The following is a 13,625-nucleotide window of genomic DNA, read 5'->3' as shown; positions in this document are numbered from 1 at the left end:
ATACAGATGTTAAAAGAATCATGATTGACGACGGAAGCAACGCCTGTATTATCCACCCGAGGGTCCTCATACAAATGGGACTCGAGGATAAGGTAATACCGCGTTGCATAACACTAACTGGTTTTAACAATGCAGTAGAACAGACATCCGAAGAAATATCACTGCCCGTTTTAGCAGGAGGAGTCACGCTGGAAACAACTTTCCACGTGATGAACCAGGAAACGGCGTACAACGTCATCATAGGGCGCCCGTGGATACACGCTATGCGAGCGGTCCCTTCAAGCCTTTACCAAGTGATCAAGTTCCCTACCCCATGGGGAGTATTCAGCATTCGAGGCGAGCCGCGCACCGCACAGAATGCTACAAAATAGCTCAAGATTGCGCCCACACCCAACAGCTAAAGGGGGCGAGCGCGGAGGCATAGCAATTAGCTATGTCGGGGACTAAGGTCAACCCGACAACGAACGCCATTAGAGACCCCGACGTCGTGGAGGCCTGTAAAGCAACGGTCGAAGATCTCGACCCAGTCCAATTGGACGACACCGACCTTACAAAGAAAGCCTACATCGGGCACGGCCTCGCCAACCCAAGTAAGTATCATGAATTCCTAACTAACCATGCAGATTTGTTCGCTTTTTCCCATTCAGATATGCCGGGAATCCCGCGAGACATCGCCACCCACAAGCTGAATGTCGATCCATTACATCCGCCCGTGCGACAGATGAGAAGGAAATTCAACGCCGCTATCAATGAACCGGTCAGTGAGGAAGTAGACAAGTTACTGGCCAACGGCTCCATCAGAGAATCGATGTACCCCCAGTGGGTCGCCAATGTCGTCATGGTCAAAAAGAAAAATGGGAAGTGGAGAATGTGTGTGGATTTCACCAATCTGAACAAAGCATGCCCAAAGGATTCATTCCCACTACCCCACATCGACCAATTGATTGACGCCACCGCAGGACATGAACGGCTGAGCTTCTTAGATGCCTACTCTGGCTACAATCAAATCATGATGGCCGAGGAGGACCAGGAGAAGACGACTTTCATCACCCACCAAGGGACTTACTGCTACAAGGTAATGCCCTTTGGGCTCAAAAATGCAGGGGCTACGTACCAAAGACTGGTCACCAAAATGTTCAAAGAGCAGCTTGGTAAGACTATGGAAGTCTATATCGACAATATGCTGGTGAAGTCGACAAGAAAAGAGGACCACATCGACCATCTGAAAGAAGCCTTCGGGATATTGAGAAGGTACGGGATGAAACTGAACCCCGAGAAATGCGCCTTCGACGTGACCTCAGGAAAATTCTTAGGATTTCTCGTATCACAACGAGGCATCGAGGTCAACCCAGATCAGATCAAGGCGATAGACGCAATACCTGAGATGTTGAACAGCAAAAAACAGGTGCAAAAGCTGACGGGGCGAATAACCGCCCTATCCAGGTTCATCTCACGATCTTCCGACAGGTGCCATAAATTTTTGAATGTGCTGAGAAAGGACAATGGGTTACAGTGGAATGAGGAATGCGTCCAAGCCTTGAGAAAATCGAAAGCATACCTATCTTCGCCACCACTGCTGGCCAAAGCAAGTCCAGGCGAGCCCCTGCAGGTATATTTGGCCGTATCCGAGGTCGCTGTCAGCGCAGTCTTGGTTCGTGAAAACGAAGGTACGCAATCTCCTATTTACTATATTAGCAAAACCTTAGTGGACGCCGAAACACGGTATCCGCACCTTGAAAAATTAGCTTTGGCATTGGTCGTAGCTTCACGGAAGCTCTGACCCTATTTTCAGTGCCACCCCATAAAGTAGTGACGACCTTCCCCTTGAGAAGCATCCTACATAAGCCTGAGTTATTAGGCAGGCTCACCAGATGGGCCATAGAGCTCAGCGAGCACGATATCTCATATCACCCAAGAAACGCCATCAAGTCGCAAGTACTTGCCGACTTCAGCGCAGAGATATTACCAAAGGCAGAACTAGAGGCACGTCGTGCCCCCTCCAACACCGACCTATGGACTCTTTACACTGATGCCGCCGCTAATGCCTCGGGATCGGGACTGGGACTCGTTCGCGAGGTCCCCACGGTGAAATAATTTACCAGTCCATACGATGCCCCGAGATGACTAACAACGAGGCCGAGTACGAGGCTGTTATTGCAGGTATTAAACTAGCCATCAAGTATGGAGCTCGACGACTCATTCTCCATTGCGACTCCCAACTCGTGGTGAACCAGGTCACTGGGACTTACCAAATCAAGGAGCAGAGATTGCAAAAATACCAGTCAGAAATCCACAGATTAATGACTGAGTTCGACGAGTGCCGCTTCGAACAAGTTCCGAGGGCACGAAACGTTGAAGCAGACGGTCTAGCAAAATTGGCCGCAGCCACTAAAAACTTCAACAAAGAAAGTATGGTCACCCTCCTCCATTCAGCCATCGATCACCCTGAGGTACTCTCTTTAAATTTGACTTGGGACTGGCGCAACCAATTTGTATCCTATCTGCAGGATGGAACACTCCCACTCGACAAAAAAGAAGCCAAGAAGCTCCGCGTACAGGCCGCCCGGTATTGCCTGATAAACCACGAGCTCTACAAAAGGACGTTTGGCGGACCCCTAGCCAAGTGCTTAGGGCCACACCAAACAATGCTCGAAGAGGTATAAGAAGGTCATTGCGGTGCCCACACAGGTAACCGCGCCCTCGTGCGCTGCATAATACGGTCCGGCTATTATTGGACCACTATGAAGAAAGACGCAGCGGAATATGTTCGCCGATGCGAACAATGCCAAAAGTATGCCCCCATGATACACCAACCAGGAGAACCACTTCACTCAATCACTTCCCCATGGCCTTTCATCAAATGGGGAATGGACATAGTCGGTCCCCTACCAGCGGGACGAGGAAAGGTACGATTCCTATTAGTTTTAACTGACTATTTTTCCAAGTGGGTGGAAGCAGGTGCGTACGCCCAAATACGCGAACAGGAAGTCATCGCCTTCATATGGAAGAATATCATCTGCCATTTCGGCATCCCCAAGGAAATCAGCTGCGACAACAAACGACAGTTTATCGGCCAAAAGACGACAGAGTTCTTCGACAAATGGCATATTAAGCGAATACTCTCCACGCCATATCACCCTGCCGCCAACGGCCAAGCAGAGTCTTCCAATAAAACAATACTGAACATACTGAAGAAGAAATTTGAGGAAGCTAAAGGGCTATGGCCCGAGCTACTACCGGAAGTGTTGTGGGCACACCGGACCACACCCAAATCCTCCACAGGAGAAACACCATACTTACTGGTCTACGGAACCGACGCGGTCATACCAGTCGAAGTCGGCGAACCAAGCTTGAGGTATTCACATACCAGCGGAGCAGAGAATGACATAAACAGACTTCAAGACCTCGATGAGGCCGAGGAAAGAAGAGAAATGGCCCACATAAGAATGGTGGCTCAGAAACAACAAGTCGAAAGATACTACAACAAGAGAGCCAAAATAAGACCACTAAAAGTGGGAGACTACGTCCTCAAAGCCAAAACGTTGGCATCAAAAGACCCAAGCGAAGGAAAACTGGGCACCAATTGGGACGGACCCTACAAAATCACAGCAGCAGCAAGTAAAGGAGCATTTCAATTAGAAACAATGGAAGGAAAAACGCTCCAAAACAATTGGAACGTCGCCCACCTCAAGTATTTTCATTTCTGAAAGGCGTCTCCCGAGTCGCACTCTTTTTCCCTTACCCGAGTTTTGTCCCAATTGGGTTTTCTCGAGGAGGTTTTTAACGAGGCGACAGAGGGGACACCTGGAGATATTTGCGGAACAAGTTTATCATACCAGTCACTCCATACGCTCTCCTGACTGACATGACAAAAGGACTGGACTAGCATGATCTCCAATGTATAAACGGCTAAGGCCATCTCCAATGTATGAACGGCTAAGGCCATCTCCAATGAATGAACGACTAAGGCCATCTCCGATGTATGAACGGCTAAGGCCATCTCCGATGTATGAACGGCTAAGGCTATCTCCAATGTATGAACGGCTAAGGCCATCTCCAATGTATGAACGGCTAAGGCCATCTCCAATGTATGAACGGCTAAGGCCATCTCCAATGTATGAACGGCTAAGGCCATCGTCGTCGATAAGTCGACCCAGCCCGACTACGACAAACTAGTAATTCAAAGACAATCGAAGTTATGTACATGGCTAAGGCCATTGACAGTATTATGGCTCAGGCCACCATCGTCAATAAGTCGACCCATCTCGACTACGACAAGCAAGTAATTCGACGACAATCGAAGTTACGTACATGGCTAAGGCCATCGACAGTATTATGGTTCAGGCCATCGTCGTCAATAAGTCGACCCAGCTCGACTACGACAAGCAAGTAATTTGACGACAGTCGAAGTTACGTACACGGCTAAGGCCATCGACAGTATTATGGCTAATGCCATTGTCGTCAATAAATCGACCCAGCTCGACCACTACAAACAAGTAATTCAACGACAGTCGAAGTTACGTACATGGCTAAGGCCATCGACAGTATTATGGCTAAGGCCATCGTCGCCAACAGTCGCCAATCCTGTTCGACTACGATGAAAGGTACTCAAATAACAATTGAAGTGATGCCATTATTATCTAAAGCCACCACTATCTAGCGTCGAAGCCGCATCCTATCGGCGGATAACACAGACAACGTTCGAGAAACACACTGAAAATCCTAGAAGTAAGTGAGCACCCGCTCTGCGGAGACGAGGTACCAAAAATAAAAGATACAAAAGGAAAAGAATGACAGCAAAAGTACGACTTTCATTATCATTCAAAAAATGCATGTACACCTGACCTTTCAAAAGGTCCCATTTACATTCCAAAATACAACAAAACAAAATATATACAAGTCCTAAGAGGCTTCGCCGCTTCAACCGTCGTCCCCCGCCTGAACGCCACCTTGTTCATCGCCGCTCCCGGGTTGATAAGTTGCAGAGATCCAAGAGCCGGATTCTAGACGGTTAACGTCTTCGGAGTTATAGCCCGCCTGGTCTGGGGAGTCAGAACTATAACCACAGGTTTCGCGGGCGACGCGGGCTACGCGCCGTTGCCAGAGGCGTATACCCACCCTCATCAGGCCTTGGTGCATGCTTCTTTTGCGCCCGCCGCCTCCTCTCCACCTCCAAAATGAGAGTCTAGGTCATATCCTTGCGGCCTGCTCGCTGTGTTGTAACAGGTTATACCCTCCTGGGATCATAATTCGGCGGTTGGATCGCTATCCCCTTGCCCGTTATCAACCGCCGTCTCTTTCTCTCTGGCGACTCCTCACCTTCAGAAGTCTCCTCCATAGACCGCGGGGACGGCACTGAAGGAGTCGTTTCACTTGCGGACGCCGCCATAGGCGCAACCTCCTGCTGCTCTTCTCCCTGTCAACACGAGTAAGTCAGGTAACAAAACCTAAGGGAGCTTCCAAACCAAGGCCGAAGATTACCTGACGGGCCGTACTGTTGAAGAAATGCAGCCCAGGTACGGCATTCCTCCGCATAAGGTATCAATCTTTCCACCCACGATTTAATACTGTCAATAAACTGGGGTGGAGAAGCCCTCGCTACAAAAAAAAAAGAAATCACAGTGGCCGAATGGTCAAGGTCACGAACAGTCATGAATTCTGCAAATAAAGGTACTGGTTCTGGGTTCCATCTTTCCGGGAATCCTTTAGGGTTAGACACCAGGTGCTCCGTTCTGATGTAGAAGTACCTACGCCAGAAGTGGCGGTTGGCCTTGTCGTCAGACTTAACTACCAAACCTTTCGTGCCACGGCTTTTCAATTGCAACATGGTACCCATCAGGTAACCAGGGCTGAATAACTGTAAAAGATGATGAACTGAGACGCCGCACTCAGCCTTAGCTGCGTACGTGGTCAGAATCCTGCACACCTTCAAGGTGTAAGGAGTAAGCTGAGTCGGACACACATTGAAAAAACGACAAAGCTCCTCTGCTAGAGGGTAAATCGGGAGACTATAACCGATCAAAAATGGGTACTCGTAAAATATGCAGTACCCAGGCCTGTGCACATTGGCATAGTCCATCCCAGCCGGAGCCATTTCCACATGGTCCGGAATGTTGTGTGTCGCTCGAAGGTTGTCTAGATGAGATTGCAATAAATCACTATGCTCCCAGGAAGGGCTCGCCCTAGATGGGTCAGTGTCCTTGGTCTTTTTACCACCTTGACGACGTTTTACCATGATGATTCTGTTGGGGAAATAAGGCACTAACGACGAGAAATATGACTTCAAAGAAGTGGAGGAGTCTCACACGAAATAACGGTTACAAGAAAGAAAGGCAAAGAAGTAAACCAGAAAATGTTTTCCAAAGGTTCGAAAGATGAATCGGATTGAACCTCTCCCCCATTTATAGGGTTAGGTTGCGCAGAAATCGAAGAGTCATGATTCAAAACGTGCGCGGGAAACCAAAATGTCACATCATCCTTTGAACCGCCTCGGGAGTAAGTATAATAGTGACGCATACAGGTGATGACGTCATTCCGAAAAGGAAGCCACGCGTCAGTGGCTCAACAACGTCATACATTTCCCCTCATTCACGTTGCCGCCCCAGGTCGAGGTCAAATTCTCCTAAGACGAGGTTTGCATTTCCGCCCATTGAAGACGCCTACTGAATGCGTCTCCAACGAACGGAGGGACTAACTGTATAGGGTCAAATTTGACCGTCAACGTCTCTACGCCAATGGGTACGCCCAGTGAGTATACGTCAACTAACGTAAGGGTACGACTTGGACGTGGGGACAAAAGCGACATCGTTTAAGAATCAGTGTCTTCACTAGGAAAACGTTACCTATTTTTGTATCTTTTTGATTATTTCGAGGGAGGTCTCCTACTATATAAGGGAGACCTTCACATTGTAAAGGGGGATGACTTTGGAAGAATACAACTCTCTCATTTTCTCATACTCTCTCTCTATCTCTATCTCTAACGAATACTTTCTCTTGAGTTCATATTATCATTTTACACTATTAGATCTACAACAACAACTTCATTTTTCATCTCTAAGTCTATTATATTTGATTACGATTTACCCTTTCCTACTTTTGATTGTTCTTAAGCTTGCAAAGTATATCGATAACTTTTGAGCAAAACAGGTCCAACGGAATTAACCTCTTTACTTGCATAAAGTAGGGGTAAGATGGTGTATACACTAGCCTTGTAGATCCCATTGTGAGATTACACTGCGTATGTTATTGTTATTGTTATTGTTGTCCTATTTGATTCAATTTAGGAATATCTTAATTGATTGAACATAATATTTTACGATTTTCGTCCATTTTGAATAATCGTTATACCACATATCTTATTGTGATCTATTTGAATGTGAAAAAGAAGTTGTGGTAAAGAAGGTCTTATTTTTCCCCCATAATAAAGGGATCTTAGAAGGGACAGACACTGATGAAATATGGAGTAGCCTCACGTGTGGTTCTGCACTTTGATTCGTTGGTTCCTTTCTAGTTTTCTATCACTAATTACAGAGTCAAGAGGACCACTTTATTTCTATAATGTCACTGAATCATGTCAGATCTTACACGTGTGCTTTTATTACTACCCTTCACTCTCATGCCAGACAGGGTCCTCCTCCTCCTCATATAATAATAATAATAATAATAATAATAATAAATACTTTTAAGAAAAACACTTCTCAAGATGTCGGACTTATTTAATTTGTTGATGTTGAAACATTGATATCGAGTTTTGAACATGTTATCATGCAATAAAATTTTAAATCTTATACCATACTATTATTTTTCGTGCTGTATCTGAGGCTGCTTTTAACTTTTTTTTAAAACTTCAAGGGCAATTTTGTCATAAGAATTTTGGTACCAAATTACTTTGGCACATGAAAGAATTGTAATTAGCAATAGCTTCTACCGTAACTCACAAAAATGACTTCGTTTGGATGTGGTTATTCATTAATAACATTTACTTATTCTTCAAGAATTGAATTTGTATCATTAAATTAAACTCAATATTCCAAGTAATATACAGTTCACATTTCAAGCTCTAAGTGTAGCGCGATTAAGATATGATTCAATCAATCTCATTTAGTCACGGTATCTATGACACTTGGACCAATTACTACACATTGTACCACTCCTTTTCCTTTTAATAACTGAAAATATAGGTGAATAGGCCTGCAGTTAGAATATTATATTACTAACAGTAACAAGCTATCATTATTTGTTTGATTAAATCATGTAAATTGTTTAGTCTAATCGTACATTTTGACTGATCCCAGTAGCCAGTAGTTTACTTTAATTTTTTAAAAAAAATATAATGTGTTGACTTTTTCTTCCAAAGCGTGTGGGTTAGCAGTATTTTAAGATTCTTTTAGCAGAACCCAAGGAATCAAGAAGCTTCGGGTTAGATTCATTGTGTCTCCTTAATTAAAGCATGCTTTTGCAATAATTTACATTAATTTCACATTATCTTTAGCGCTTACACGAAGGATTAGTGAAGAGATAAACAAAACTTCAATATCTTTTTTCTTGAAAAACTTCACTATTTGAGAGTGGCATATATATATATATATATATATATATATATATATATATATATATGTGTGTGTGTGTGTGTAAAATTTAAAAGTTATTCTAAAAAAATCATACATTTATACAAAGCTTGTACTGTCATTGCTAATTATACCATACTGAATTCTACTCTCTGTAGACGACTAATAGTAGGAACTGCATTTTTTTTAATTAAAAAATAGTGACAAAAGGAGGACCGTTAATCAAGAATATCAAAATATCATATCAAGCAATTAAGCAGTTGTTACTTGTTACTATTCTATTGCATTCGAATAAAGTGATCAGTATTGGCGAAATAATTACAACACGACTATATCGCCTGCTGATAAAGGAAAGACAGTATATCAAGCTTGTCCAATCGTTCGAATTTCATGCATCCTACGGGCAGCAACTTCACACTGACTGACTTAAAATTTTGAATCATTTTTCTAGTATTTGGGGTATTAAAATTTTTCGGGCTCTCTAAAGTCTAAAACAAGTAAATACCAACATTGTGAGGTTTAGTGTATTTCTCAGTAAGTCAAATTATTTTCTCTCTCTGTAAATCACTTAACCCTTTTATTACTTGCAACAATTATTATATATATTTATGTTGCAGAATGGAGCCTTGGAGCAACGGTAAAGTTGTCTCCGTGTGACCTATAAATCATAGGTTCGAGCTGTGTAAACATACACTAATGCTTGCATTAGAGTAGGCGGTCTATATGACACCCTAGGGTTGTGACCCTTCGGTGGACCACGTGTGAATGCGAAATGCTTTCTGCACTGAGATTTTTTTTTTTTTTTTAAATAAAGTCTGTTGACTCTCTATGTATAAATAGCACCCTGTTGAGCTTCATTTCCTCGTGCACATTTTCATCGGAAATATATAAGAAGAAAAAGAAAAACTAAAGGCAGAAGATAATGGCAAGTGGAGAGACTGAGCTTTACTTTGTTTTCATGAACTATGATCCTGAATACGAACGCCTTCTATCCAAAAGGTCAGTATTATTATTCTTCTTCTTCTTCTTTTCAAAGAAATCAAAACCTTGAACCTGTTAGGTTTAAATCTTGAATCCGCCTCTAAATTTAATATTAATCAGAAGTTATATTCTTGGTTTTATATAATGATAGAAAAAAGAAGGGAAGCTATGAGCTGGATCTGTACATAAGCAAGAAACATGATGAGCTGTTAGCAAATACCTTTGAGCCAGGCAGCTATAAAAAGAGATTATCTTTGGTTATTGTTGATGGTTTTGCTGTTGAAATCACTGATTATCAGGTTTGTTTAATACTAGCTTTCTTCTTCTTCTTCTTTCCTAAATAATATTTATATATTTTGAGTCATGTTGTTCGCACTCTTCAACACTTAAAAAAGTAACTGCCGGATGCGTGTCGTCAGATCTTTCAAAAATAGTATTTTTTCTATCCGATACGGGTGCGGGTGCGGGTGCGGGAACTTTTTTAGAGAGTCGAAGCAACATAAATTTTGAGTATTTTTTTTTAAATTTATTGTTAACATTAATGGTATTTCATGATTGCAGGCCAATGTGCTTAGATCTGCAAAAGAAGTGAGGGTTGTGGAGAAAAATCAAGAGCTTGCATAATGCCGGCCGATGACTGTTTCTTGTCAATGATTAATTCTTGGAGAAAATTAATGGAAATCTAAAACTCCCCCCCCCCCCCCCTCCAAAAGAAAAAATTAAAAAAATGAGAAAAGAAAATTGTGGGGTTTGGTGGGGAAAGAAATAATTGTTTTAGTATTAATGCTTCATATTTTGGAGCTAAACTATATATATGTAAACTCATCTTTGTTCTTAATTAATTAAGCTAACATATGGTACTGTTTTCTAGCTCTCTCCCTCCTCAACTGTATGTTCTTTTTTATTGGTAAAGGATGTATCTTCTCTCTCGAACCAAAGCCTCGCATATTTAATTTCCACATTTTATCTTAAAATAAAGTAACTAAATGTTACATATGAATACACTGAACTAAAATAATGGATGTCCACTGAGTACTCCTATCCAATGTAGATTATATATGTACTTATTAAATGTTTATCTAAGTCATGTGACATTCGTGGTGGTCCTAGAAAATAGAGCATTCTTAGCCCAATGAAAGATTAATGAAATTATCTGAAAATAATCTTCCAATTCTTTATACTTTATAACAATAAATATATTTTAATTTAAGGTGGCATACTAATATACATACTTATACGTCTCCGTAGGGGAGTACTACATAGGTCGGGTTCGTTCGGATTTTGCAATTACCAAACAAACTAATTGTGTCGGGTTATTAAATCTAAAGATCAAACCAAACCAATAAAACTCGGGGTTTTCAATCTCGGTTTCTCGGGTTTTCGGGTTATTCGGGGGTTTTTGGTTTTTTTTTTCCGACAAAATCTTCGTAGCACAAAACATATAACTTGTGCTCAAAATATTTCTTTAATCCTAGTAAGATACAACTATATAAGGTATTTTCTAAGAAAATAATACAAAATATGAGATGTGTCATGGCATTATCCTAGAATATTCAACAATTAAAACAATAAAATTATGTAATATAAATATTGCTAATTAAAAAGCTGTAATAAAAATAAACATAATCTAAAAGAACTAAGTCATGCCAAAGTAAGTAGACTAATAAGGGAGTATTAATTACATGACTAAACGCTAAATAAAAAATAAAAATAGGTTATGCATTTTTATCTAAATTATTGCAAAAAAAAAAAAAAAGATATTCAATACATTGTTGTTCGTAGCATTGAATTGAATGTTTTGTTAGTTAATTTGATTTGATTTTGGTTTGGACTTTTGTTAGCATTATTTAACTTACTAATATTAATGGCTATAAAACTTATTGGAATATTCAAAAGTTGTAAGTCCAACCTTGAAATAATACCTTAAAAGATAAAATTATGAGAAAGTTTAAGAAATATTTATAAATTACATCACAATAAGTATCGTTATATATTAAATATATCTGAAATTTCTATATATGTAATGTCAGGTTGGTTTGGTTTTGGTTTGACTTTCTTTAGTTAAAACCAACCCAAACCAATTATGGTCGGGTTTTATTTTTCAACACCAAACCAAATCAAACCAAACCATAGTCGGATTTTTTTTCGGTTTGACTCGGATTATCGGGTTGGTGCGGTTTGTCGGTTTCCTTTGTACACCTCTACGTCTCCGACTAGCAATCTGCCAATATTATATTGAGCATGATGAATCAATAATTAAGAAACCAAATTCCAATTGACTTTCTATTACAACTTGGATATGTAAATCAAAAATATAAAAGGAGAAAAAGAAAAAAAAAAGGAAGCAAACGCATTACGCAATAATTAAGAAAACAAAATTTAAGAGATCAATCAACTACTGTGATTCAGGGGGCGAAGTAGTATATATTATGCGAGTTCAACAAACACAGTAATTTTGGTCCAAATTTTGCATGTGTTAAAAATTATCAAATATGTATAAAAGTTAAATTCAAAACCTAACAATTAAGGCCGTGTTTTAGGATTTAGAACCCATAAAATTTAAATTCTGGCTTCATTTCTATTATGACTTTTTTTTTTGGTTTCCCACCCGGTATTCGTTATCCGTATTGGAGCCCGACTATATCCGAATTCGCGCCGCGTAGGGCCCCATTCGGGGGGAAAGTGCTCCCTACCAAGGTTTTTTCCATATCCAGGGCTCGAACTTGAGACCTCTGGTTAAGGGAAGAGCAGTCTCATCCACTGCACCACATCCTTTGGTAGTCTATTATGACTTTTTTTTTTGTGTGTGGAGATAACCATGTGGGGGTCCTGGTGAATAGATAAACAGTCAGGCAGCACTTGGTGCTGTCGTCGTCCATACAAATGCACAAACAAATTTGGTGAACAGATAATGGGAAGTCAGATTTCTGCAATTGTTGGAATCATAAGGGCAAAAATGAATAGTGAAATTCAAAATTGATGTGAAACCGCATACTCAGTACTCTGCATTTTTATCTAGTTAAGGTTATATTGGAGTACAACATTTTTACCTGCAATCCTTCTATTTTTCGACAACGTTTAAGTGCAACTAGCTAACCCCTGGCATTATTGTTGTGGGGTACTTCGTCCTTGTGCATTTGTACTATACTCCCTTTCACATGCTACCTTTTTTTCTGCCGAACCGAGGGTCTATCGGAAACAATATTTTTATCCCATAAAAGTAGGTATAAGGTCTGTGTATACTTTACTTTTTCGAGATTCCACTTGTAGGATCACACTGGATATGTTATTAATATTGTTGTTGATGTTATCAGTTTGATTCTATAGTTAGATAAATGGAATCTTACATAAATGTTCCAAATAAGTTTTAACTTACCAACCTCTAACCATTAATTATAGACTTACCAAAACTAGTCAAGCACATATAAAAATTGAAAACCCAAATAAATAAGGTTCTTTCTCTCCGAGAGTCACACGCAAAAGATCTCCTTTCTTATTTTTAAGCGTGATCAACAATATTAGATGCAAGACGGAAAGAAAATTTTATGGATAAAGTAGCAAACAAGGTGATGAAATACAAAAAAAAAATATATGGTTGAAATGATTGAAAACATATAGATGAGTCAATATACAAATTTTGAGGAAGATTGGAGGTAATTTGAACGGATTTGGTATCAAAATTCGTAGTTAAAATCGAGTTCAAAAATTCATTTGCGACACATGTATCAAACATGTATCACACAAACATGTATACATGGATATACATGTGATACAGTATATTTTTTTTCCATGTTTCATCTTCTACTTCGAATTTTCAATTCAAACCACCTCAAAACTCCGCCAAATCATCCCAAAACTGAGATCCAAACTCCTTAAGATATACTCAATCGATTCTAACAACACCCACTCAAAAAAAATTGACATTTTTTGGCTACAAATAGCTAATTGTCTAATATTAGGAGTAATATTTATTGAATTGATCAATTTTTGTAATGAGCTACTTATTGAATGGACATAAAATAATTAAATAAATAAAAATGAATTTTAAGTTGGACGTATTGAGTATGACTCATTGTT

The 13,625-nt window shown here is 40.4% G+C and overlaps 1 protein-coding gene across 1 annotated transcript; it reads left to right on the top strand.

Moving 5' to 3' along the window:
• The first annotated feature begins 9,424 nt into the window (after positions 1 to 9,424).
• LOC109242541 (subtilisin-like protease SBT2.5) lies at positions 9,425 to 10,418 on the top strand. Its single transcript, XM_019409389.1, has 3 exons — positions 9,425 to 9,566; positions 9,700 to 9,847; positions 10,110 to 10,418. The coding sequence occupies exons 1-3, from the start codon at positions 9,490 to 9,492 to the stop codon at positions 10,170 to 10,172; spliced, it is 288 nt and encodes a 95-aa protein (XP_019264934.1). The 5' UTR covers positions 9,425 to 9,489; the 3' UTR covers positions 10,173 to 10,418.
• The last annotated feature ends 3,207 nt before the right edge of the window (positions 10,419 to 13,625 follow it).

The sequence above is a fragment of the Nicotiana attenuata genome, unplaced genomic scaffold (genome assembly GCF_001879085.1).
Source record: "Nicotiana attenuata strain UT unplaced genomic scaffold, NIATTr2, whole genome shotgun sequence".
Classification (NCBI taxonomy): Eukaryota; Viridiplantae; Streptophyta; class Magnoliopsida; order Solanales; family Solanaceae; genus Nicotiana; species Nicotiana attenuata.
Note: the sequence above shows the minus strand (reverse complement) of the source record. Positions and strands in the feature narration are given on the sequence as shown.